The sequence below is a fragment of the Drosophila gunungcola genome, unplaced genomic scaffold, assembly GCF_025200985.1.
Source record: "Drosophila gunungcola strain Sukarami unplaced genomic scaffold, Dgunungcola_SK_2 000086F, whole genome shotgun sequence".
Classification (NCBI taxonomy): domain Eukaryota; kingdom Metazoa; phylum Arthropoda; class Insecta; order Diptera; family Drosophilidae; genus Drosophila; species Drosophila gunungcola.
In genome coordinates, this window is record NW_026453248.1 from 242,501 (window position 1) to 267,104 (window position 24,604).

General features: G+C 48.2%; 9 protein-coding genes across 10 annotated transcripts in view; 3 read left to right on the top strand and 6 right to left on the bottom strand.

Annotated features, from left to right (window-relative positions):
• Positions 1–163, bottom strand: part of LOC128264921 (polyubiquitin-C) — a 3,004-nt gene extending 2,841 nt beyond the window's left edge. Inside the window, exon 1 of the mRNA XM_053000640.1 lies at positions 1–163. This exon is cut by the window's left edge and continues 10 nt beyond it. The gene's annotated coding sequence lies outside the window, so the exon portion shown is untranslated.
• A 1,459-nt stretch (positions 164–1,622) lies between these two features.
• LOC128264939 (DNA topoisomerase 3-beta) lies at positions 1,623–5,543 on the bottom strand. 2 transcript variants are annotated; one of them, XM_053000664.1, is made up of 6 exons: positions 5,481–5,543; positions 5,171–5,417; positions 4,357–5,104; positions 2,900–3,950; positions 2,443–2,836; positions 1,623–2,039 (listed from the first exon to the last, which is right to left on the bottom strand). In XM_053000664.1, the coding sequence occupies exons 2-6, from the start codon at positions 5,259–5,261 to the stop codon at positions 1,690–1,692; spliced, it is 2,634 nt and encodes an 877-aa protein (XP_052856624.1). In that variant the 5' UTR covers positions 5,262–5,417; positions 5,481–5,543; the 3' UTR covers positions 1,623–1,689. The 2 variants fall into 2 exon arrangements, with proteins under 2 accessions (XP_052856624.1, XP_052856623.1); XM_053000663.1 differs by lacking the exon at positions 5,481–5,543 and having other exon boundaries at positions 5,171–5,474.
• Positions 5,544–6,163: 620 nt separating this feature from the next.
• Positions 6,164–7,651, top strand: LOC128264934 (tRNA (guanine-N(7)-)-methyltransferase non-catalytic subunit wuho). The gene has a single exon (XM_053000655.1). It carries the CDS (start codon positions 6,226–6,228, stop codon positions 7,507–7,509), a length of 1,284 nt encoding a protein of 427 aa, XP_052856615.1. The 5' UTR covers positions 6,164–6,225; the 3' UTR covers positions 7,510–7,651.
• Positions 7,558–9,836, bottom strand: LOC128264935 (26S proteasome regulatory subunit 10B). Its single transcript, XM_053000657.1, has 5 exons — positions 9,607–9,836; positions 9,427–9,546; positions 8,640–9,360; positions 7,871–8,011; positions 7,558–7,809 (listed from the first exon to the last, which is right to left on the bottom strand). Exons 1-5 carry the CDS (start codon positions 9,713–9,715, stop codon positions 7,707–7,709), a joined length of 1,194 nt encoding a protein of 397 aa, XP_052856617.1. The 5' UTR covers positions 9,716–9,836; the 3' UTR covers positions 7,558–7,706.
• A 526-nt stretch (positions 9,837–10,362) lies between these two features.
• Positions 10,363–12,146, top strand: LOC128264930 (mitochondrial ribonuclease P catalytic subunit). Its single transcript, XM_053000652.1, has 2 exons — positions 10,363–11,720; positions 11,783–12,146. Exons 1-2 carry the CDS (start codon positions 10,426–10,428, stop codon positions 12,144–12,146), a joined length of 1,659 nt encoding a protein of 552 aa, XP_052856612.1. The 5' UTR covers positions 10,363–10,425.
• On the bottom strand, positions 12,140–13,374 carry LOC128264932 (uncharacterized). Its single transcript, XM_053000653.1, has 2 exons — positions 12,851–13,374; positions 12,140–12,793 (listed from the first exon to the last, which is right to left on the bottom strand). Exons 1-2 carry the CDS (start codon positions 13,177–13,179, stop codon positions 12,229–12,231), a joined length of 894 nt encoding a protein of 297 aa, XP_052856613.1. The 5' UTR covers positions 13,180–13,374; the 3' UTR covers positions 12,140–12,228.
• A 774-nt stretch (positions 13,375–14,148) lies between these two features.
• LOC128264933 (collagen alpha-1(XI) chain) lies at positions 14,149–14,762 on the bottom strand. Its single transcript, XM_053000654.1, has one exon. It carries the CDS (start codon positions 14,668–14,670, stop codon positions 14,209–14,211), a length of 462 nt encoding a protein of 153 aa, XP_052856614.1. The 5' UTR covers positions 14,671–14,762; the 3' UTR covers positions 14,149–14,208.
• Positions 14,763–15,373: 611 nt separating this feature from the next.
• Positions 15,374–19,045, top strand: LOC128264928 (PHD finger protein 12). The gene is given in 6 exon segments (XM_053000650.1): positions 15,374–15,526; positions 15,696–15,886; positions 15,950–16,634; positions 16,703–17,165; positions 17,168–18,242; positions 18,304–19,045. Coding segments are annotated over 6 exon segments (2,652 nt in total). The 5' UTR covers positions 15,374–15,478; the 3' UTR covers positions 18,494–19,045.
• A 331-nt stretch (positions 19,046–19,376) lies between these two features.
• On the bottom strand, positions 19,377–21,476 carry LOC128264929 (zinc finger protein 865). The gene is made up of 4 exons (XM_053000651.1): positions 21,219–21,476; positions 20,116–21,149; positions 19,889–20,057; positions 19,377–19,824 (listed from the first exon to the last, which is right to left on the bottom strand). Exons 1-4 carry the CDS (start codon positions 21,381–21,383, stop codon positions 19,603–19,605), a joined length of 1,590 nt encoding a protein of 529 aa, XP_052856611.1. The 5' UTR covers positions 21,384–21,476; the 3' UTR covers positions 19,377–19,602.
• Between the last annotated feature and the right edge of the window lie 3,128 nt (positions 21,477–24,604).

The window sequence follows — 24,604 nt, forward strand, 5'->3', positions numbered from 1 at the left end:
TGTATCGCACAATAAAAACGTAATATCTTTCTTAAATGTTTTTTTTTTTTTGGTTCTGCACTTTTTGAATTAATACTTTGTTCAAAAACTTGCTTTTTTTTCTCTTGCTTCTGCTTTGCACGTCCACTCTCTACTATTTTTTCACTGCGTTTGCCAGTTTTTCCACTGGCGACTCGTATTTATAGGCAGCCTGACTGGAACGCCGATGCCTGCTCTCTCGCTCACTCTCGGGCAATAGTTCGGGTTAATTTGCTTTGTTTAGCACTTAATGGGGCTAAATCCTTTGTGTAATTATTAGAGACTAAGAGTTTACATGGACAAAAATATCTAACAGATGGAGGTCTCTTATTTGGCGAGGTGCAATATGCAAAATTAGACATTGAAAACTAAATGCGTATTGCAATAGTGCAGTGCATTTGTCTCGCTCGCTCTAATAGTGGGGTTAGCCGAGGTATCGATAATTTCTCTTACTTATTTTCCAGCACTGGTCGCAGCTGTTCGGGTTTTGTGTGTATGTGTGTTCTAGCTGGGGAAGGTATGTAAAAATGTATGTTCATATGTATGCATGGACATCTTGTGACGTTCTTTGTTTGGCGAGTTAAACGACCTTATTTGTTTTGACGCCACTGGGAGATTTGTCTTCGCTTTGGTCAACAGCCTTTAAACAAGAGACCCCCACACACGTTCAATTATTGAGGCAGACATCCAAATTTCCCATCCGCACATTCATACATATATATATGCACCTGCATACTAGCTGCGTACAAACCTTCATATGTACTTGTGACTAACTGCATCTGGAAAGTTCCTGGAATATATATGGCTGATGAAATCTGATGTATACTGATGTCAGCAGATTAACCCCAATGTCGCCCCCTAAAAAATATTTAACAAACTTAAAAATTTAAATTTGTTTTCAATATTTGGAAAGTCGGTTAACCCTTTCATATACATTTTGGGTTATTTAAATACGAACATCTAGATTTTTTAATTATTTAAAAGAATTCAAAAAATTTTGATAATTTCCAAAATGGTATTTGCAATAAAGCGTGTTCATGAAATTGTATTATAACTGATTTTTTTTTAGAATATTAATCTTTATCTAGAATGTTTCCTAATTTATTAATACACATACATATTTCAGATGAGCAACTGGCCAAACCAGTCTTTATAATAAAACAATCGACTCAAATACCATGGAAATAAAAAAAGTATAAATATACAAAGTCATGCAAATGACTCATGGGATATTTTCATATAACCAACCCTTGAATCTAATACAGAAAAGACCTATACTCATCAAAATGCATACATAGGGGTTGTTTACTTCAAAATTATATTAAACAAATTTAAAAATACTGATAAAAATCTTAATGTAAAATATTTTTCGAAAAAAAGTATTCAAGATTTAATATATGTATCAACATATAATTTCCATAAGTTTTTTAAAAACATTATTCCTAGAAAAAATCAAATACAAATTTTGTATTAATCAAATAGAATTTTTGTTTTGAAAAAATAATTTTTTAATATTAGCTAATTTATAAACATTTCCTATACATAAGTTGTGTATTAACCTTTTTGTGTACTTAAAAGTCCTGCCCCTAAAGCAAATAAAAATGTCCACATTCTTTATACAAATTTCGTTTTTATTCGACTTGTTCTTCTTATAAATGCAATCCAGAGTCCTCAAACGAAATACGCCGCCAGCTGAGCCATTTTGTCCTTGGGCTGTCGACCGCCGCGTCCGCCACGCCCCCCGCCCCCAGGACCAGGACCGCCGCCGGCCGCAGCTGCACCTCCAGCGGCACCAGGTCCACCGACTCCACCGCCGCCACGCCCCACTTTGCCACCCCGGGATCCACCGCCACTGCGAACGGGTCGCGAGGCCACTGCCCGATGCTTCTCGACCAGGTGGGAGAAGTCCGTGGAGCAGAAGATGCAGCCGCTCTTCTCCTCGCTGCCGTCCTTGAACTTGCTCTTGTCGGACTTGTAGACCACGTTCACCTGCTGGGCGCCGCACTCCTGGCACTTGGCCTCTGCAAAAAAGGTAAGTGAATCCATCAATACAATCAGTAATAGTATCAAAAACATAAGATAGAAAAGTTATAATTAAAAAAGCAAAACTTAGGACTTTAAATATAAGCTTTCAAAAGAAATCCTGTGGGTAATCACGAAAATGCAAGCAGTATTTGGGCTGGTTGTAAGCGGTGCAGCGGTAGACTATCAAAATCTTAAGATAGAATGGGTAGTACTTACAAAATAAAACTAAAGACTGTAACTATGAGCTTTCAGGAGAAAACCTTTGAGGAATCACAAAATAAATACATGATTATGAATAGTTTAGTGCTTGGTTAAGGAATTCACTACACCGTTTACAATGAGCTTTTAGAGGTAAACCCTCATAGAATGACGACAACTAAACATGATTTATGGACCCACCTTCCACTGTGATCTTGGTGGCGCCCTTAAAACAGTTGATTATTACGTCGCAGCGGTTGCAGCCCAGCTTCCAGGAGGGCGCCAGCGTGCAGTCGAGCACCAGGACGCCGGTGGGGCACTCCACGCAGCCGGAGATGCCCAGCGTGTTCAGCGAGTGCGGGCAGGTGGCGTGCGTGCATGTGTTGCAGCCCCCCAAATTGGGCATGTCGCTGAACGGCGGATGGTTGTAGCAGTACGGGCAGAACGGATACGAACGCCCCTTGACGCCGGTGGAGAAGGCCAGCAGATCGAAGTCGTCCAGCGGGCACTTGAACTCGCGATACACCTTCACATTGCCGATGGGCAGGGCGTATGTCTCGTCGCAGTGCGAGCAGTGCAACCTCGCCGGCTTCGTCTGCAAAGGGAAAGGCGGTTACGATTAACCTGGAGAGGCAGCTAACGAAGAGGGGAGACCCACCTGTATGTACTTCATGTACCGCCTGCATTTGCCGCAGCGCGAGTGCGCCTTGCCCGATTCGGCCAGCGGCGAGAAGGACACCTCGAACAGGGAGTCCATGTTGGCGATGTTCTTCACAAAGTACATGAACTTCAGCTTAAAGATCTGAATGGCGTGGCGCAGCACATCCTGGAAATCGGCCGAGCCCTGGGCAATCAGTGTCAGCATGCGCTCCACCTCCGTTCGCATGGTGGGCAGCACCAGCTCCGGATCGATCTTCTGATAGCCATGCACCAGCACAATGCCCAGCGTCGTGGGTATCAGCTTGCGTCCGTTCTCGATGTGCACATAGTTGCGCTGGCAGATGTTGTTGATGTGCACCGGTATGGAGGCGTCCGTGCCAATGCCATGCTGCTCCATCAGCGTGATCAGCTCCGATTCGGTGAGGTAGTCGGGCGGCCCCGTTTGGCTCTCGGCCAGTCGCACATCGTTGATGGCCACCTGGGTGCCCTGGACGAACGGCGGCATCGGCTCGTCCCTGCCGAAGGCCTGCCAGGTCATCACCTTGGTGAAGCCGGCGTCCAGCAGCACATTGGCCGTGCAGCTGAAGGTCTCCAGGCCGACGCGCAGCTTGGCCGTCGTCACGCGATACTTCAGATCCCGCGACACCGTGCCCATAAAGTGCCGGCAGATGAACTCGTAGACGCGCCAGGTGTCGCGATCGAAGTCACTGCGGTTGCCCAACTTCATGGGCGTGATCGGTGGATGGTCGCCCGCATCCTTGCCCTTCCGCGGCGTCTGCATGTCGCCCAGAATGGTGCGCGCCTCCTCGCCGAAATCTCCCGATGGCTTCAGCACATGCAGCACCGCCGGCAGATCGAAGTTGGTCGGATACTGATTGGTCTCCGTGCGCGGATAGCTGATGTAGCCCTGCGTGTACAGGCGCTCCGCAATCTGCATCGCTTGGAACGGGCCGATGCCCAGGCCGGAGCTGCAGATCCGCATCAGCTCGACGGTGTTCAGCGCTTGCGGTTTGCTCTTGAAAGCCTCCTTGCTGCCCACGCTCTCCACGCTGAAAGGGGGAATGGGAATGGGAGGAAGCGAATAATTGTTAGTGTTATGTTTATATACCCTATCATATAGCTGCCATAGGAACGATCGAATAATTGAGCTGAAAATCATAATAGCTTCAATGGGTTTCAATGGGTACTCTTATAATTCGAAATTTAGATCTTTTAAATATGTATGTTGATTTTTGGAATAGCTTCCTTTCTTGTTTTTAAACTGAAGTAGTTTCATGTTGATTTAAACTCTTAAGCTGACAAAGTATAAGTGAAATGAAACAGACGGACATGCTTTTATCGACTTGACTGCTGATGATGCAAAAGTTTATAAAGAATATAATCCCTGCAATTATCCCTGCTATTATACGCTTGAGAACATGAAAAACTCGACTGTAAACTGGACGACAATCTTACGTGGCCTCCTTGTGCTCCTTGGTGCGGTTCAGCAGCATGATGGCGATGTCCTTCTTGAACACCCGGCCGCGTGCCCACTCCAGCGTGAATTCCGGCTGGCCGGCGAGCAGCTGCAGGTACCAGAAGCTCTCCGGCTTGAAGGTCTGGATGTCGTCGTGCCGTTTCACGCAGAAACCAAGCGTAGGCGTCTGGCAGGGACCGTAGGAGATGAGCGAGGAGTCCAGGTCGCCGTAGCGATCGTGGAAGAACTTCGTTTGGAAGCGCGTGAAGGCGCAGCCAATGCGCAGATCCAGCTCCTGGCGGGCGTCCACCGACTTGGCCTCGTTCTCGTTGGGATGCCCCAGCGTCTCCATTGCGCCCTTGATGTCCTTGTCCGTGATGGCCGAGAAGTGGGCACGGTAGGTGACCTGCTTGCTGTACACATTGTGGATGACATGCTGCACGGCGTCCATCACCTCGAAGCAGATGTTCTCGCCCTCCTTGTCGCAATCCAGCCACAGGACCAGATAGTCGCAGCCGCGTGCCTCGTGCGCCAGAAAGGTGCGCATGTGCTGCTTGGGATTCGTTTCCTTCTTCTCGGTGGGACAGCCGAAGAGCTCCACGGGATCCACTTTGTCCCACGAGTTGTACTTGCTGATGAAGTCCAGCGACATCACATGCCCGCAAACGGAGGTCATGCGGAAGTGGACACTGCCCTCGTTCCGGAAGTTGCCCGTCCACTCGTGCGTGGAGCAGCCGTTGCCGGTGCCTGGACGGGAAGGATTGGGTTTTACTATTAGTTTTTCGTTTCTTGAGTGATTCAGTAGACACTCACCCCTTTTGGCCGTGCACCGGCCGTTGGAGAGAATCCCCGCCAGCGATGCCGCCAGCGAGGGCTTCTCGGCCACCATCAGCACACTTTTCATGGCCCCAAATCCAAATACAAATAATGGCCTACACAATTGATCACTTATTCGGTGCGGATGCGGTTCCTGCCCACTCGTTCACTCGCATGGGATTCGCTCGATGGGAGCTGCGCCTCGCCGGTTTCGGGTTCGTCGGTTGCGCTGCGGGTCCAACACCTGTCAGTTGGTCCAGTTTTGTTCATATATAGTGTCTATATAGCTTAATTTCGAGTTGGTTACCTTTAGTTTTTGGGACTAAAAAAAACGATTAAATTAGAGGGCTCGCCGCTTTTTCTGGCTGACATACCAAAACGCTTCCCAAAATAAAAAAAATGGTTGAGGCTGGTATTTATATACCAGCGATAACTGGGCACACTGTCACGGCGGGAAATCCTATTAATTGAACATTTTCAAATCTGCTAAGTTTTTCTTCAGTAAAAGGTGGTCGATCAGAGTCCGGTTTTCCCAAACAAAAAATGGCTTATTATTTGCGGGGTTTATTTGTCTCCTAGAAAAACAGTGGCTCCTGATCTTGGTAGAATTCCTTATCCCTGAATTTTTTTTACTTTTGAACACTTGGAATAAACCTAAGGCACAAAATACTTTAGATTTACAGCAATTAATTACAAATCTTAAAAAGTTTTATATATAACGTAGACAACTGGAGAATAAGGACACATTTGATGCCTATAAATGGTTTATACCCTTGTTGGTATCTACTTAGAGTTTCCCCCATCATAATTTTAGAACTACATTCAGGTTTTAAAAAGCAATTTATGAAAATGACTAATATTAAAAATTAAGCAAGTGAAGCTTAGCACCATTTGATACCCTACACAATTTATGGTATAAATGGTATATTATTTGTTGGTATTCAATTGGGGTTTTCCCCTTAGCCTGAAGCATTATTTTGGCGCCACAATCTGGTCACTTCCCCACTCACATTCGTTTTCCAACACTGGCGGACGTGCACGGACATTTCTTGATGGCAACGATTTTCTTCACCGAGCCCGAACTGGTGGTCGGCCATGGCCGCAGGGTGCTGTTCGTGAATCCCGACGACATGCAGATATTCAAGGAGATCGAGCTGCCGCCCGACCTTGGCCTGAAAATGCCAGCCCAGGCCCAAGCCGAAGCCTCCTCCTCCGCCGTCGAGCAGGGATCTGGATCCTGTCCTCCAGACGGCAAGGAGCAACAGCTTGCTGCTGCTGCTGCTGGTGGCGTCAAACAGACGGAAGCCACTGCATCCGGATCATCTTCAGCGGCAACCATCAAAGTGGAGGTGCCCACAGCGGTGCAGAATGTGGCCTACTCGCCAGATGGACAGCTGCTGGCCGTGACCACCAGCGGGGGGCAGAAGGCGCTCCTGCTGTACCGCTCGCGACCGGAGAACGCCCGCCTGCTCTCGGCCCGCCCGCTGGCCCGGGCGGCCAGTGCCCTGCGCTTCTGCAGCGACAGCAGCTCCGTTCTGGTCACAGACAAGACCGGCGATTGCTATCAATACGACTGCGTCGAGGTGGAGGCCACGCCGCGCCTGCTGCTCGGCCACCTGAGCGTGGTGTACGACATCCTCTGGTCGGAGGACCAGCAGCACATCATCACCTGCGACCGGGATGACAAGATACGCGTCACGAACTATCCCGCCACCTTCGACATACACAGCTACTGCTTGGGCCACCGCGAGTTTGTGTCCGGTCTGGCCCTGCTCACGGATCAGCATATTGCCTCCGCCTCGGGCGACAAGACGCTGCGCGTCTGGAACTACATCCAGGGCAAGGAGCTGTTGCTGCACGAGCTGCCAGCCCCAGCGGTTCGTCTGCTGGTGCGACAACTGGAGCCGGAGAAGGTCTTCCAGGCGGCCGTGCTCTTCTACGACCATGTGGACGCCCTGGGACTGTACCGCCTGGAGCGCAGCTCCGACGAATCCTGGAGCGTCACGGCCACGCAACTGGTGCGCGCCGAGGCGGGCTCGTGGAGCATAAGCAACTTTACTTTAACCGGCGATAGGATTTACATCACCGGCGCGGAGAACGAGCGATTGAGCTTGAGGGTCTACGACATGGAAACGGGCCAGCGGACGACCAGCGGCGTGCCCGAGGGCTGGCTGGAGATGGTGCTGGAGGGACTGGGCGCCACCGACGAACATGCTCCACCCTTCATTCCCGAGGACCTGTCCGTTTGGTTCAAGAAGCGCTTCGACAACGTCAGCGACTATTTGGAGCGCAAGAAGCGGCGCATCGAGGAGCAGCAGCAGCAGAAGTGCGGCTAATTCTGGGGATTGGAGAAAGCCCAAACCTAAATGAAATTACATGAACCCTAATCTTTACATAGCATTTAATTAGCATATGGGAGAAGCAACGGACTATGTGTGACAGGCCTGTTGGTTGGACATAATATATATATCTGTATATGTGTGTAGATGAAAAATAGTTAACTCTATGGGCGGTGGAGTGGTGGTGGCTGCTCCTAAACGGGCTTGTAGTCCAGCTTGCTCTCCAACTTCTTGTTGTCTGAGACCTTGCGCACCGCCTTCATAAAGTCCTCCTGGATCACGTACTCCCGTTCGGCACTGTAAGTACATTTTCATTATAGAATCTCATGGAAGACCAAAGAAGAGCTCTTCATCTCACCGAATGGCAAAGAGACCCGCCTCTGTGCACACATTACGCAGATCCGCGCCGTTGAAGTTGTCCGACAGCTTCACAATGGCCTCGTAGTCGATCTCGCCGTGCTTGGCAATCTTCAGGGCGTGAATCTTGAGAATCTCCAACCTAAAAGGAGAGATGTTTCTGGTTAAGTCTTTGCAGAATTCAAAAAATTAAGGAGGAATATTGCTGCTTTAAGTACTAGGTACCTTAAATAAGTATCTAGGTAAGGTAAAAGGTACACATTTTAAGAAGTACTAGGTAAAAAGTACAACATTTTTTAATACATTTTTTTACAAAGTTGTAGATGAGCTATGATATTGTGTATACGCTCTGGTTGTAGAATTAACAATAAACCTCTTATATCTTGCATATGCGTTGGAATTAACTTTGCTTCAATTAAGTGGTATAAAGCCAATTTTAAAACCAAAATAATTAAAAATATTTGAGTATCTAAATACCTAACATAGCAAATTCTTAAGATAAATAAAAATCTGCACATGGGTAAGGTAATAGGTATTCTTACATTCTTTACCTAGGTAAGTTATAAGGCACAACACTGCTTTTATTACCATTTTAGGCATCAGTATGACTAACTAATAAGATCGATTTTATAAAGAAATACCCATTATCATGAGTTTGTTTCCCAGAAAATATCTAATCAAAGAAATCCCTTTCAAAATCTATTCATATTTCCTAGTGATTTACCAACCTAGCCTCCCATAGATAAGAGCCAAACAAAAAGTTGCCTCACCTGGCCTGCTCGTTGGGCAGTGGAATCTCGATCTTCCTGTCCAAGCGACCCGGTCGCAGCAGGGCAGGATCTAGGGTGTCCGGGCGATTGGTGGCCATGATCATCTTCACCTGGCCGAGCGAATCGAAGCCGTCCATCTGGTTGAGCAGCTCCATCAGCGTGCGCTGGATCTCGCGATCGGCGGAGGTGCCCTCGGAGAAGCGTCGTCCGCCGATGGCGTCGATCTCGTCCATGAAAATGATGCAGGGCTGGTGGTCGCGGGCATAGTTGAACATCTCGCGAATGAGGCGGGCACTCTCGCCGATATACTTGTCCACAATGGCCGAGGACACGACCTTGAGGAAGTTGGCGTCCAGCTGGGAGGCCACAGCACGGGCCAGGAGGGTCTTGCCGGTGCCAGGCGGTCCGTACAGCAGGCAGCCCTTGGGCGGCGTAATGCCGACGCGCAGGAAGAGCTCCGGATTGAGGAGCGGCAGCTCAATGACCTCGCGCAGTTCGCGGATTTGCTCGGTGAGGCCGCCAATGGCCGAGTAGGTCACATCGCCGGGGTCCTCGTGCGACATGTTGTACACCAGGGGATCCACCTCGCGCGGCAAGTACCTCATGATGGTCAGCGTGGTCATGTCGAGGGCCACACGGGTTCCGGACTTGAGCTTCGCCTTGTCCAGCTGCCGGCGGCATCCCACCACATAACGCGGACCATTGGTGGCCTTCACAATGACTGCAAGAAAAGAGGGAAGCAATCAGAATTCGGGTATTCTAGTCCAGCAAGCCGGTGGTGTCTCACATTTGTCCTCGGTCAGCTGCTTTAGCACCTCGCCCACGATTTGTCCCACACTCTGGAGAGCTTTCAGATCGTTCTCGGACTTGTCGTACAGCTTGGTCAGCTCCTTGATCTCCTCGCGCTCTGAAAACCACAATTAAGTAAGGACTTTCTTGAGTAGATTACTAGTGTGTATGGTCGTACTTTCTTTGAGACGCCCCTCGATCTCCTTGTGCTCCAGCAGTTTCTTCCGGTAGTCGGATAACGCTTTCACCCGCAGATTGTCGGGCAGCGGCGTGGCGGTCACGGTCATTTTGCTCGGTGATTTACGTTTTACTTTTAGCTGCAAATCACTTAAATTAAATCAAGTTCCGAAAAGTATTTTGAGTGAGTTGCAAGTTTTGCTGTTTTAGAGTGACCAGCTGGCAGTTAATCGAAAAACATACCAAAAAGGATGTGTTTTGTTACTGATTGATTGTATTCGATAATTCCAGGGAGTGCTGAACGATTACAATTTTTGATTTAAATGATGAACACATAAATTTATACGAGAAGTAAATAAATATAAATATTAAAGAACGAAATCAAATTGTGTCAAGTCATGTTGTAATATTTCTTAAGCCTAGTTTATTACTTTAAGCAATATGTTTGTTATATAAACTTTAATCGCAATATACTAAACCTTTTGATAAAATTGAAATATGAATATTTTCTTTTAAAGCATCTATTTATTTCAAGTTGTTTTTGTTAAAAATTTGGTAAATGCAATCCATAAATTTTGTGTTACAAACATTGTTCGAAACATTTTGATAAAGTTCAACCATTAATATATGTTTTTATTTTATTAACAATTTGGTCAATCGAATCTAAATATTGCATTACAAAATTTAATAAAATTAAAATTTGTTTTTAAAACACCTTTTGTTTTCGATTTCCAAGAAGAAATTCCTCTGTGAAGTGTGTCTGGTCACACTGGCAACCGGCAACAATCTTATTGGAATCTGATTACCAAAACTTCTGATTATGTATAATTTGCGACTGCTGCGGCATGTCCTGCTGCGGGATGTCCTGCCGGTCGGCGGCGGACACGCCCACGGCCACCCTCGCCGGATGGTCAGCCAGCACAAGCGTCGCCCCCAGCCGGGCAGACTACCGCCGGATCGGCTGGAGCAGCTGCGCTGCGATCTCTTCGAGCGTCGCCAGGATCTGAGTGGCGCGGAATGGACAGAGGTGCGTCAATCGCTGGTGGACGGCTACAAGCATATAAACGGGCACAACGTGGACGCCGTCATCCTGGGCGTGTGCAGTGGCCCCCGTCAACTGGCGCTGGCCAAGAACTATGTGGAGTTCCTGCGGAGCACGGGCGCCACGCCCAACGGCGCCACCCTGGGTCGCCTGCTGCGGATCTACAATGCCGCCTACCACGAACGACCACTCAGCGCGGCGGAGCAGGCCGAGATCCTGCAGATCTGCCGCACCCTCCAGGCGGAGCACGAAACCCTGGACGCCAGCAGCTGTGAGCACGTGATCCACGGCCTGGTGGCCACCAACGACCATTGGCAGAGCGCCCTGCCGCTGCTCGAAATGATGAAGGTCACCAGTGCGCCCAGTGTGGCCGCTTATTCCGCTTTGGCGGAGAAGGCTTTCAGTGTGGCGGAGTCAGAGGATCGGGAACTGGCCTGGCGCCTCCTAGAGGAGATGGCCCTGGCCCGGAAGCCGCCCAAATGCGAGGTCTACCTGGCGCTGCTCAATCGTCTGGCCAGCAGCGAGTCGGTTAGCGAACTACCTGCCCAGCTAGAGCGCCTGCTGCAATTCCTCGAGCGCCATGAGATTCTAGTCAGTCAGCGAGTGGCCCAGCGGATGCAGGATCTCGGCCAGCAACGGCCCCGGCTGCTGGAGGTCAAGGCCACCAAGAACATGGGACCGCTAGGCAAGTGCCAGGCCTGCCAGCAGCACCTCCAGCCGGTGGCAATCAGCGATAAGCAGTTCCGCCGCCTTAGCGAGTGTTTCCTGGAGCGTGTGCTCATACGCCGCGATGTCTTCCAGCGCTCCACGCCCGAGGAAGTGGCCCGGTTCAAGAAGTACGTGGAGCGGACGGCGCCCTATGACTGTGTGATCGATGGCCTCAATGTGGCCTACTCCACCGGGACCAAGAAGTCGCCCCAGCAGCTGGCCAATCTAGTGGCCACCGTGGTGCGGCACTTCCGGGATCGGGACAAGCGTGTGCTGGTCCTGGGACGCGAACACATGCGCAACTGGTCCAAGCAGGCAATGCACTATGTGCAGAGCAATGCCAGCCTCTTCCTGACCAGCAATTTGTGAGCAAATCGTTTGTGAAAAAGAAAGGGAGAGATAGATTAACTAAGTTTTGTGATTACAGGTCCCACGACGATCCCTTCCTGCTTTATGCCACACTGCGCAGTGGTCAGGACACGGACTTTTTCTCCCGCGACCTGATGCGCAGCCATGCCTTCCATTTGGGTGCCGACCTGAAGCCCATCTTCCGCCGCTGGCAGCAGCAGCACCAGCACTCGCTGGTCACCCAAACGCAAACGGGCCGGATCATCGTCAAGGAGCCCGTGCGCCACCGGCTGAGTGCCCACGCGGTGGCGGGCAGCACCTGGCATGTGCCCTACTGCGAGGTGTACACCCAGCATCCCACCGATAGCTTCGAGGTGCCCGCCAACTGGCTGTGCCTCAAACTGAAATCCCTGCCAAATGCCAGCCAAAGGAATGATAAATAGTTGAACAATTATTGTGAGTGATGCAATGATAACAGCCCAAAAGTTAACAAATTATACTGGAAGAGCCGTCCAAATCCAACTCCTAGTCACAGTCGTGGCGGGTGCACTTCTCGAAAGCTCCAATGGCCTGCGGCTGCGGCTTCTTGCGACGCCGCTCGTGCACCAGCTTCTTCTCGGCGGCGCACATGAGCCGCCGCTTGATGTGGTTGTCCATCTCGAAGTCCAGGTCGGCCGGCTTGCACGGCTCGTTGGGATCGCGGGTGGCGGCCGAGTCCAGCGCCTTGATGATCAGCGAGAGCAGGGCGTGGGCCAGCCGGTGGCACACATCGTACTCGATGGCATCCTGGCTGGTGTAGTAGATGGCCGACTGCGAGGTGGGCTGCACCCCAATGGCCAGCAGGATGTTGCAGAAGATGCCGCGCTGCATGCGGGCATAGGGGTCAACCAGTTGCGGCGGTATCCGCATCGTGGTGGCCAGATGGGCAATGAACTTGGCGAACTTCTTGATGAGCACGTTCAGGTACTGGGTGCGGCACTGGCGCTCCAGCTTGGTCAGCATGTTGTAGTACAGTTCCTGCTTGCGCTTCAGGAAGTCCTCCTTCTTGCGCTCCTTAGTCTTGTTGCTCTTGAGGATCTCCTCCAGCTGTCTGTTGCGTAATGGTAATGAAGCGTTTAAGGGAAAGCATTTGGTAGAGTGAACCTACTCTGTGGTGATGGCATTGTATTTGCCCAGCATCCTTTTGATCCGCCTGGCCCGCAGCTTGGGATCGTAGACCTGCTTGAACTGCTCGTAGTTGTCGATGAGCGTGTGCAGCTTGGGCTTGGCCAGGGCCACATCGTAGGGCTTCACCTTGGGCGGCATGGCCGGCTGGTAGGCCATGCGCCGCACGTACGACTGCAGCTTGGCCAGGTTCTCCTCCTGCCGCCTCTTCACGTTCTCCTCGGCGCACACATCCGGATCCTCCTCCTCGGGCAGCGACTCCGTCGACGTGGGCAGCGGCTCATCCCAGTCCGAGACATTGGAGCTGGCCATTGAAGCTGATGGATGGGGGATTGCTGATTGGCTTGATGCTTGGATTGGAGTACGGCCCAATCAATTTGAATGGATTGAGAATTTAGCAGGGATTCCGATTCTTTATATTAGAATGCACAACCAAATTTATATGGAAAAATTTTTAAATCGAGAGCACTAACAATTTTATGTATTCGCGTTGGAAAAGTTGAACACCTTATGAGCAGTCCCTGTTGAAATGTGTCCAAAGTAAATCCTACGGATGACTAGATCGGTACTTTAGTAAGCACTATATTTAAATACTTTAAAATATGATATAATATTAAACAATTCCGTTTGGTGTTTTTTTTCAAAAAATACACATTGTTTATTGCCTCATTATATAGTTATAATACCAATCTGTTTTTCTTTAAGCAACAATTCATAACATTTGCATATAAAATAGACATTTCTTGAAAGTTTTAAATGAGTGGCTTATTGGCATAAAAACGATTTTATAGTGTTAATAAAAATCGAAGTTTTTTCGTTAAACAACAGTTCACAATTGTAAGATATTTCCCGAACGTTTTGTATGGGTTTGCTTAATGGCATAAAAAGTGTTTTATAGTGGTAATGAAACTCGAATTTAACTATTTATATAAAATTAAGGGTTTCAAAAATTTGCAGCGCCCTTGTATAAAATTCTTAACATAAATAAAATATGAAATCATTGATTTAGGTCACTAAATGAAGTTAAATTCAAAAACATAAAAAGGGACTTCCCCGAATACAAGAAAATTCCGAAATTATTAACTTTAAGTTGTGCTTTTGCCGTATAAAACGGCCTCATAATGATTCAACAATATAATGTTGGGAACTCCCTTAATACATATTTAAATATTATATATAGTAAAATAGTCCTACTTGGAACATGACACATAAATTGGTAGAAAATTACAAGTCTGATGAAATACGATTTGCAGGCATTCCAGAAAATGAACATCTCGACAGTTTACAATTAAATAAGCAACGTTTTATTATAATAACCAGTGAAGGGTTTGTGGGCTAACGCTAGTAACACTCGTTTTGCACGGATCTCTCCAAGGCGAACGTGTACTCCTCGGCCAGTTCGTCCACGGACAGCTGGCGCGTGAGCAGCGCCAGGATGCTGTCCACCTGCATTTGGGTGCTGGCGTAGCGATCCTTGGTGGCCAGTCCGGGTGCCAGCTCGAAGGGAATGTCCTGCAAGTAGTTGACGGGTCCTTGCTTCACCGCTCCGCCAGCTACGCCAGGTCCTACTAGTCCACCCCTGGGTCCTGGCATCGGCGGATACGGCAGATAGCCCGCCGGCATGGGCGGGTACATGGCGCCGGAGGAGACAGCCGGACCAGGTGCATCGGGTCCGGGTTTTCGCTCAATAAACACGAAATCATCGCCGCTGGTTCCTGGTCGCGGTCCATCCGCCGGCCCCTGAATGGGCTGCTCCTCCGTGGGAGTTTCCGCCGGCTTGCGCTTTCCAAAAATGGAGAACATTTCACTAGCTTAATTTAATTCTACTGTTTGGTAAATTGGCGAATTGCGTCGTCGGCCAGCTGAGATGCGCGATTTCCAACGTTGCTGCTAACTTGGCTGTTTTCTAGCTAAATTTGGCTTGTTGCGGGGGAACTCGCGAAAACGTTCATAAATATTTTCTGATTTTAATGGGAGTTCCCAAATACTTACAAAGTGTTGAATGTTTTAAAATTTAAAAATAAAAGATTAAATTATATTTTATGTATGTTCTTTGATTCTTTAAAAAAGCGTAGCGTTTTTCATTTTCAAAATACAAGCCTAAACTTATGTATTATTTTTCATTTTGTTATTGAACTGCTAGACAAGGCTACTTCGTTTCTGTTTGGTTATGTAAGTTTTGTAATTTAATTGAGCTCTTTTTAATTTAATACCATTTAGACTGTCCATTTGTACCTGCTGCAATTGTAATTCAGTTTGCATTACTTTTGTTTCGTTGTTGCTTTATTATTTTTAAAATTGAGTTAGGCAATTTAAATAATTTTAAAATGTGCTTAAGCTAATGCCCTAATTAACATTTAAAGCGTTCAAAATAAAGCGCTGTAATACTTGGCAGTTAAAAAGAAGCTAGATCTAAAGTGAAAGGTGCCAGCGCTGACGATCCGTTAGAAGCCTATCGATAGACGCGATAGACGATTGGCGCGCAGTGTGGCCAGCCGGCCGTCCGATGCGCAGGGCTGCAAACTGTCGCGCTCCTCCGTCTCCAAGTGAACTGAGCTCGCTTGCTCCGAGATTGATTGTGTACACCGGATAAGAGGAGGCCAGGAAAAATATGTCAAAAGTGGACCAGGACCCGAATGCTTCACTGAGCATCATGGAGGTGAGTTGTGCCCGTGGGGGGCCCTTGCTGCTGCCGCACAGCCCGCCGTGCTCCAGTTCCAATTGGCTTTGGCGCTGCGTCTGCTCAAGATGCCACACATTAACGTGTCTCCTTTTCGTTTTCGTTTCCGATTTCGGTATTAATTGCGTTTTGCCGCCTCCCCCTGCAGCAAATCAAGCAGCTCATCCGGCCGCCGCCCAACGAGGACGAGAAGCTGGTGCAGCGGACGACCAACACGAAGCATCCGTACTACAGGCGACCGGGAAGGGGTCACAACCACGACTATTGCGACGCCTGCGAGGAGGGCGGCAATCTGCTGTGCTGCGACCGCTGCCCCTCCAGCTTCCATCTGCAGTGCCAGTGAGTATAGCAATGGTCTTCGCTTCCCAGTGCTCTGGTTTCAAGCTGTTCTTTTTTCCGCAGTGATCCTCCGCTGAGCGAGGAGGACATTCCAAGTGGCCAGTGGCTGTGCCATAGCTGCCGCATGGCCAAAGTGTCCCAGCCGCCGGCCTCCTCCTCGAAGGCCAGCTCCGTGGAGCGTGTGCCATCGGCGGGCAGTGGCTCACGGGCCAATACGCCGTCCTCTGGCGATTTGGAGTCCATACCGCTGAAGATACGCAATCTTCGCAAGCGCAGCAACAGCGAGCGCAACAGCACCGAGAAGCTGCTGGCCAAGATGCCGCTGGCCATACAGCGGGCCCTCGATCCCAACAAGAAGCCGACGCCGCTGGACGACGTGATCAGGGCGGCCAGCATGCTGAATCCGCAGCAGTTCTCGCTGCCGCCGGAACTGGAGCTGCACACCCAGTTCCCGGGCAACGGCAAGGTGCAGCCCGTCCAGCAGGCCCAGCCGCCCAGCGGCAATGGCGGGCATCGCAAGTGCGCGTCCAATCAGCGTCGCAATTCCAAGCCCTTCGAACTGGACGCCCAGGGACTGGTGCCGCTGCCCGCCAAGACCTGTTTCTACTGCACGCGCTCCTGCAAACGGGCGCCGCTCATCTCCTGCGACTACTGTCCGCTGTACTACCACCAGGACTGCCTGGATCCCCCACTAACTGCACTGCCAGCCGGACTGTGGATGTGCCCCAATCATGCCGAGAACTTTATCGTAAGTGTGGGCACTTCAAATGATAGCTTTTCTTTGGTTTTCATCTGCGTTTATCTCTTTTACAAAAGGATGCCAATATGACCAACAGCATTTCGGCCACGGAACGGGTGCGCCTGTGGAATCGCTTCCACCAGCCGCTGGATCATGAGAGCGTCAAGATGGAGTTCTTCCGGCGCGTCAACACTCGCCATCCGCCGTTTCGCACCAAGACGCACCTGCGCGCCCGTGCGCACATCGAGGTGCCGGCCATTGTGCGCTACCACTACGAACATCCGCCGGCGCTGCTGCCCTCCATGCGCCAGACGCTGCGCTACGATCGGGTGAAGCGGCGCAGGAACCTGCCCACTGCCGTAGAGGAGATCTCGCGCGAGTCGGTGACCGAATCGCTGCTGAAGGATCTGGAGGCGCTGCGCTCGGCCCGAGCCAAGTTCCGCGAGATTCAGCGGGAGTACGGCAGCGTGGAGACGGCGGTCGAGGGCGACAGCGACAGCGAAGCCAGTCCCGAGGAGCCCGAGTCCGACACGAACTCCCCGGCGACAAAGTGAACGGTGGTGTCGCGAATGCGGAGAATCCCAAAGCGACGGCGGAATCCGAAGCGCAGCTGGCCAACGAGCAGCAGCCCCCGGTTGTGAAGGATGAGGCCGAGGCCAAAGCCGAGGCCAAGGCCAGCCCGGAGCTGGAGGTGAGTTTCGAGGAGGACGAGGAGGAGAGCAAGGCTGGCGGCATCATCGATGCGGACCTCTTCCACCTGGACGTGGATATCATTAAGAAGCTGGCCCACCAGCGATTGCAGCAGCTGGTCGAAGAGCATCCGGAGATAGTGACGCAGTATAAGAATCGCACGGCCGCCCGTCGACTGCGCCAATTGGCATCCGGCCAGGGATCGGACATGGCCGCCCTCCAGGGCCAACTGGCGCCGGAGGACATGAATCGTTTCTCGCTGCTGTTCACCAGCGAAACGTCATCGATACTGGCGCAAAAGAACGGCAATGCCGCCGACGAGGATCCCGCGATGGCCCTGCATCCGGCGCTGGCCACGGCGGCGGCCATTGCCGCTGCGGATGCGGCCGCCGAGAGCTATGAGCCGCGTGCGCGTAGCGACACGGAAAAGGCCTACGAGCTGGCCACGCGCCTCGAGCTCAAGCTGCTGCAGTGCAAGGTGCAGGCGCGGGCGGTGATCACCCCGCTGGGCGACATGCTCGAGGACAGCCGCTGGTTCAGCTCGCTGGGGCTGGGCCACTCGATCTTTATGCGCTACCGCACGCTGTACATCGGCTACGGCGGCCACTACTCGCCGTCCACGACGCTGGGGCAAACGGAGACGGTGGACCTGTCGGCGATTGGCTACTGCTGCCGCATCTCGCCGCAGCACGCCATCATCTTCTACGACGAGTTCTCCAAGTCGTACGAACTGATCAACTACTCGGAGTTCGGCACTGAGGTGAACGGGCAGCTGTACGCCTGCGACCTCACCGACAGGATGCCCACGCATGCCGGCAAGCGGATGCGGCCGGACGATGCCGAGCTGAAGCGGCGCGTCGACGATCTGCTGGACAAGCGGCGGAACATCCAACGCCAGTTCGAGTCCAAGAGGAACAGCAAAGATAGGTGGGTAGTTTGTCCAACCAATTGAATAAACTGCATAAACAGTAGTGTGCATTCACCACAGATTGGCGCCCATTGTGAAGCCCGCCTGCCGCTGCACGAACGCCCAACCCGTGCCCATGGTGGCCGGAGCCTGGGAGGGATCGGCTGTGCTGGCCCACGGCAGCCTGCTGCGCTTCGGCTGTCTGTCGTTTGTGTTTTCGGTGCCGTCGATGGACATGCTGCAGGCGCAGGCGCGCTGCAAGCGATCGTAGGACCAAGACATCCCCGTTCCCATTCCCATCTCCCTCCCGATCCCGATCCCTATTACCATCCCCTTGCCCACCTAGTTTAAGCACACACACACACATGCGCGATAGACCGCAGCCAACTCCAGTGGAGCAGCACCAATCTCAGTGGGGCAGCTAGTAGACAGGCCTAGGGTTATAGGTTTAGCAATCAATTCAGTTTCATCGCCATCGGCTTTACATATTTGGAATCACAAACACACAATCCAATTCTCCCATTCTAGTATTAAGCAATTTCATCGCAATCATCTTCACAATTTAATGCCTCGGCTTAAACATAATTTAAAACTTTGAATCACACATAAATTCAATCCTCCCATCGATGATTTTTGTAATAAAAAACGTAGAGAGGTACTATTTCACACATTTAAGACTCCCAAGCTGCGTGTTTTTATTTAATTTATCATACTGTTCATCGATCGTGCGTAAACTACTACGAATTACACCCCATTAATGGTATTTCTAACTGTATAAATAAATTGTATAGATTGCAAAAATGAAATAAACTTGTAAGAATTACGGGCATTTGTCTTTTGTAAGCGATTAGTTTACTACGATACTCTGATTAATAACTGACTTGACAACACAATAAAACTGGTTGAAATAAGATTTTTTTTGTATGGTTAGCAAAAAAACCAATAATATTAACAATTCTAATTTAATTTATTTAAAAAATAAGCATTGCTTCAATCAATAAGTCAATTAAAGAGCAACATTGTGAGTTTCTATTTGATTTGTGTAGCATTAAGTTCTTGAATAAAGAAAGGTCTTAAAAGTTAAGGTTAAGGACACCCAAGTTATTGGATAAACAAGATCCCCAATTAGTTCGAACCATAAGAAAACGATGCGGTTTTGTTGAAACGAATGTTTACTTTATAACCAGATCCAATCCAACTGGTTAAGGCATTATAGAGAACGAGAAGAGTATACACAATTGGTGACTTTGTTGGAGTACACGCGAAACTTGGGATAAGTACATCGGTATTCGGTATCGGTATCGGTATTCGGTATGGCTAATAAAAATATAAATTTAATTGTAAAAAGTCTTAGGCTACGACTACCAATCCCGGCCAGCTTTAGACGGCGGCCGGCGGTCCTGGCTGTGCCGGCGGCGGACTGGCCTGCTGCACCTGCTCCTGGACGCCCGCCTTGGCCGCTGAGCGCGTGGCCCGCGACCTCTCCCACTCCGCTTTGTGCTTGCGCTTGGTGTGGTGGTACATGTTCGACTTGGACCGGAACTCCGTGGGACAGAAGGCGCAGGTGTGCAGCTTGACGCCCGTGTGGGTGGCAAAGTGCTCCTAAGGAAGGGTGTGAGTTAGCATCAGGTAGCTGCTTCTGGTTCTGGTTCTTCCAAAAACTCACCTCCAAATAGCGCTTCATCTTGAAGCACTTGCCGCACACATCGCAGGCGTACTTGGGCTTGCTCAGGCAGCGATGATTCTGTCCAGGAAGCTCGCCGCAATTGGGACAAATGATGACCGAAACGGGGCATGCGGCATGAGTGACGGCCTGTGACTCTGCAGACGGGTTGCTGTTAAAGAGATTCTTGTATTAGTTCATTTAAACTTGGGAGAATTCAATCCACTTACCTGAAGGCCTGATGAGCCATCATTGACCCTGTTGCCGTTGTCGTGGTGGTGGCACTGCTCGCTGTGCCCACCGAAGCGGCTGCAGCCGCCGTCGCGGACATCACAGCAAATAGTTGCTCCTGCTGCTGCTGCAGCAGACTCACGCACAGGCGCTGCTGCAAACTATCCGGCTGGCCAGTCGGATTGTCCGTGAGCGAAGCGGCGGCCACGACGGCCGCCGCCACGGCATTGTAGTTGGCCAGTATCAGCTCGTTCTCCTTGAGCCTCTTCTGGGGCGAATCCTCGTCGCTGGCATCGCTGCCCTCCGTGTGCTGCACCTTTTTGGGCGAGTGCGTCTTGCGGCGACTGGCGCGATTGCGTGAGCCCCGGCCGGCGGCTGATGGCGGTGGTGTCTTGGTGATGGTCAGGTTGATGGCCTCGCCGGGTTGGCTCTTGATCACGGACAGCGGCAGCTGTTGTTGGTCGATAGGAGCAGCTTGTCCGGAAATAGACGAACTTTCAGTGGAAGCCGTTTGTGCAGGGATTCCAGGGAGAGCGGCAGCAGCAGCTGGAGCAGGTTCCTCTGGCGTCGTGTGATTCTGACCCGACTTGGCCGCATCCCGTTCCTCGCGTGCCTTCAGCCACTGCGTCGTGTGCTTGCTCTTCACATGGGTGTACATGTTCGAACGGCAGCGGAAGGCCATCTCGCAGTAGGGACAGGCAATCGGACGGTCGCCGGTGTGCGTGGCTATGTGCTCCTCCAGGTAGCGGCGCATCTTGAAGGATTTCTCACAAAACATGCAGGGAAACTTATTGGCCGTTGTGGGCGTGACAGCCTTGGGCTCCTCCGCCGGCTCCATGAGCAACTGGGGTTGCGCATCCGGCTGCATTTCCGACCCCTCCTCCGACCAGTTGACATCGCAATCGATGGCCAGGAACTGGCTGCACAGCGTCGTCTGTTTGAGCTCCACTAGCTTCCAGAAGTTGTGGAAGCTCTCCAGTTGCGAGCAGCACTCGGTGCAGATGCAGGTGGAGATGGCATCGTCGCGGGAGAGCTGGAGGAGATGGACAGAAAAGGAGATTACGGTGGGCAGGCGGATGGGAGATCCCCGAGAGATACTCACGCAGAGGTACAAGTGAATCGAGATCAATTGGACCAGGTAGCTCTCCGGCATCGCCTTGCCGTCCTCCTCGTCCTCCGGAGCGGACGCACTGGGTCCGCCGGCGCCGCCGAACAGCAGCACGGCGCTCTGCTCGTCCAGCGCGTTCAGACACAGGCGACAGATCATTTTATTCCGTGATTTTACTTTATTATTCTTAGTGCTCCACCATTAGTTTGTGTTCTCCACACGCGCACGGTCACACTTTCAGCTAGCGATGGCACACCGCCCACTTATCGATTGTCGATATGTTGTGCCAATCGATTTCGCACGTTACGTAAGCTCCCGCTACGTAACGTGACACGTAACGAATAAACGTTATTATGCTTAATATAGAAAACATCAACTATTGTTTTTTGTTTTTTATTAATTTTTTAAATTAATTTAAGGTTAAAGATGCGAAATATTTTTTAGCCTACTTTGCAAAAATGCAAATTACGCTTACTTTTAAAGTTTCGTTATTAGTTATTTTCAGGATTTCTAATAATAATTTAAAGTGCCGCCTCATAGTTAATTTCACTTATAGTTCCACAAAAACTTAAATATTACTAAAAAGACTGATATACATTTCCTAAAAAACTAACAGTCAAAACAAAACTCTTACTTAAATTACATTGAATTAGATTAAATTTTAGAATGTATTATTTTAGCAAATTAAAACTGGGACAAAAAAGAACAGAAAATGTAGATTCATGGTCCTCATGTCATCGTCCTAAGATGTGTGAAGAAATTTTTGATTTTGATTAATGGGTGTTAATATTAAGAAACCAATAACAAACTTTAGATGGTGTGCCCGACTAAAATTATGAGAATTACTTTATACCCACATACCTTTTTTTGATCCGCTAAAGTTACACCATGTCCAATGATCATTCATTTTTGGTGACTGCGGGATTGCAGCTTTAAAAGCTTTGATTTTTACCTTATCTGAATATGCATATATCATTCTTAAGCTTGCCGAAATGTAACTGATTTGCATGACTTGTAAACGCCAATTTGTTTTGACCGCTTGCATTGATGATGCTGTGACCGCAATTAACTTCAAGTGCGAATATTGTAGCTAATTGATTTGCAAAATGATGCAAATAGCATGTGCATTATTACTAAATGCACTTTGCCATGATTGGCAAGACTTTAAATTTTTATCTCCCAAATAACCGCTAAAGTTGTTATTTTCAAAACCGAGCAGATATTAAAAGTATTTGTTCATTGGCGAATATATGATAAATGTTTGATAAATTTCCAATCATTTTAATATTTCTTTGAAATACAAGAATTGTTTTAAATTAGAATACAAATTTAAATATTGTCTTAAATTGAATTAAATATACATTTCAATTTCCTGTTACATTGAATTTAATTTATAATTTATTTTAGTGCACTACCCTATAGCTAAGGTCACCGAAAAGTGCCAAGAACGAAGTGAACTATTCACATGACCATAATTCCCAACTCCACGTATATTTCGAATGGTACGTTGACCATTTTAATTTGGCAGTTAGCACTTTTTTTAAAGTCTGCGTAGGGCTTTGTTTTAAAGCATTTATTGGCCGGCTATGTTCCATTTTCAAGGCCACTCAGCGCTTTTCAAGAGACTTGAATGTGAACTTGTGCGTGTTTTTGCTGCGTTTGCTTTCAGCTTAATAAGTTAACAGCTGCATTAAATTGGCTACCGTCAGATACAGTCAGACTTCCATAAACTGAACGGTGAATATATTTACATTTTGAGGTACTTTTTAACTTAATGGTCTTTACATTTGAAACTTTATTATACTAAATTTTTCCTTACCAACGTGTCGTATGATTAATTTTTGGTTGTTAATTCAAATGTTAAAATCATTTTAAATTATTTTAAGTCATACTTATTTTGACTTAAAATGTAAAACAAATTAGCTGAACACATTGTTTCAAATTGTTTCAATGAGTAGAATTGCAATGGCCAACATGTCGTATGAGTAATTTTCTAATGCCTAAAACATTTTCTAAAAATGAAAAAATTAAACAATTTTAAAATTTATTTGTACTATTTTTTAGGAAATCAAGAAATGTGTAAAGCAAATTTTGACATTCAGAAGGAAAGGCAATTTAAGTTAAATTCAAAAAAGATTTGAGAACTATACGTTTTAAAGTTTTATTTGTAGAATATATCATGTGGGAAAGATAAAATTAAAAGAAAAAAAATGATATTCTCGTAAAAGAAAAACCAAACTATCGAAGTTGGACTGTAATACTCGTATAGTAACACGACCGCCGGCCGAAATGTGTAAATTTCAGTTGTCTGCTGTGTTCTATGAGCCACCAACAAAAATGTACCCAAATTCGCTTTCGCCGCCGCTGCTTCTTTTTGACAGTTTTGTTTTAATTCATGTTCATATATGTATGCTTTGTTGTCGCCGTTTCAGAGTGGTAGGTTGTAAATAGTTTGGATTCGTTTTAACTTGCGAAACACGTCCGAAAGACTTCGAGCCAAGCCAGTTCAGTTGGCCAGCTCAGCCGGGAGCAGAGCAGCATAACAAGTGGAGCGCGACTTCGCCTTGCCGAAAATTGTTTGCCAATGTCGCGATAAAGCTGAAAAAAAACCAAAACCAAAACCGAAGAAAAAATGGGCGAACAAAATGCCGCCAAACATGGCAATGGTTCGCGTTGAGAGGTGGAAAGCCGGAAAAACCGCACAGCGCCCACGCAATACGCACACGCAAAAAAAAAAACAATATGTCGCTTTTCGACCTTCTGACACAGAAAAGTCAACAATGTAAATTGCACAACACCGCCCGAGTATGGAGCTATTTAGCGCTGACGGCATTATAAAATATTTTAAAAATAACCACAAACAAATAGAAAAGTAAACACTGCAGTGACAAAAATTATTTTAATTTAAGATGCGATAAGACAAAGATTTAATTATATACAAATGTATTACCTACCAATAATGAAATGTTTAAACATAGTTAATTATAAAAAAAAAAGAAAAGTGGACCTTCTTTTACAGGCTATTAGTCCTTATTTGTTTTAAGTGCTACGTTTTGTAAGCTCAATCTTTGTTTTAAAGAAAATTCCAAAACAGCACCATACCAAAATAATTTCGACAGATAATATTATAATTAAATGTTAAGTATGATGAGAATCTATTATCTTATAAATCGTCTTTTTTTTCTGTGTATAAGAATAAGCATATGTGCTAAACTAAAACTAAATTAATGAAATCTAGATCATTGGTTTGAGTCAGCAGAAAATACAAAAATCAAAAGAAAGTAAAGTAATATAAGCATTGGCCATCAATAAATAAACCAAAAATCTTATAAAATAAATAACTTGCAAAATCATAAGTTTTTTTATAAATAGTTCATTCA

Excerpts from the sequence above, each read along its gene's own strand:
- LOC128264939 (XM_053000664.1), bottom strand. The coding sequence starts at position 5,261 with ATGAAAAGTGTGCTGATGGTGGCCGAGAAGCCCTCGCTGGCGGCATCG. Across the intron at positions 3,951-4,356 it reads AAGGAGCACAAGGAGGCCAC|CGTGGAGAGCGTGGGCAGCA; the intron begins GTAAGATTGTCG and ends TCCCCCTTTCAG. Across the intron at positions 2,040-2,442 it reads CACCAAGATCACAGTGGAAG|AGGCCAAGTGCCAGGAGTGC; the intron begins GTGGGTCCATAA and ends CCTTTTTTGCAG.
- LOC128264934 (XM_053000655.1), top strand. The coding sequence starts at position 6,226 with ATGGCAACGATTTTCTTCACCGAGCCCGAACTGGTGGTCGGCCATGGC.
- LOC128264935 (XM_053000657.1), bottom strand. The coding sequence starts at position 9,715 with ATGACCGTGACCGCCACGCCGCTGCCCGACAATCTGCGGGTGAAAGCG. Across the intron at positions 9,361-9,426 it reads GCAGCTGACCGAGGACAAAT|TCATTGTGAAGGCCACCAAT; the intron begins GTGAGACACCAC and ends CTTTTCTTGCAG. Across the intron at positions 7,810-7,870 it reads GCGGGTCTCTTTGCCATTCG|TGCCGAACGGGAGTACGTGA; the intron begins GTGAGATGAAGA and ends ATGTACTTACAG.
- LOC128264930 (XM_053000652.1), top strand. The coding sequence starts at position 10,426 with ATGTATAATTTGCGACTGCTGCGGCATGTCCTGCTGCGGGATGTCCTG. Across the intron at positions 11,721-11,782 it reads CTCTTCCTGACCAGCAATTT|GTCCCACGACGATCCCTTCC; the intron begins GTGAGCAAATCG and ends TTGTGATTACAG.
- LOC128264932 (XM_053000653.1), bottom strand. The coding sequence starts at position 13,179 with ATGGCCAGCTCCAATGTCTCGGACTGGGATGAGCCGCTGCCCACGTCG. Across the intron at positions 12,794-12,850 it reads TACAATGCCATCACCACAGA|ACAGCTGGAGGAGATCCTCA; the intron begins GTAGGTTCACTC and ends ATTACGCAACAG.
- LOC128264933 (XM_053000654.1), bottom strand. The coding sequence starts at position 14,670 with ATGTTCTCCATTTTTGGAAAGCGCAAGCCGGCGGAAACTCCCACGGAG.
- LOC128264929 (XM_053000651.1), bottom strand. The coding sequence starts at position 21,383 with ATGATCTGTCGCCTGTGTCTGAACGCGCTGGACGAGCAGAGCGCCGTG. Across the intron at positions 21,150-21,218 it reads CGATTCACTTGTACCTCTGC|CTCTCCCGCGACGATGCCAT; the intron begins GTGAGTATCTCT and ends CATCTCCTCCAG. Across the intron at positions 20,058-20,115 it reads ATGGCTCATCAGGCCTTCAG|CAACCCGTCTGCAGAGTCAC; the intron begins GTAAGTGGATTG and ends TCTCTTTAACAG.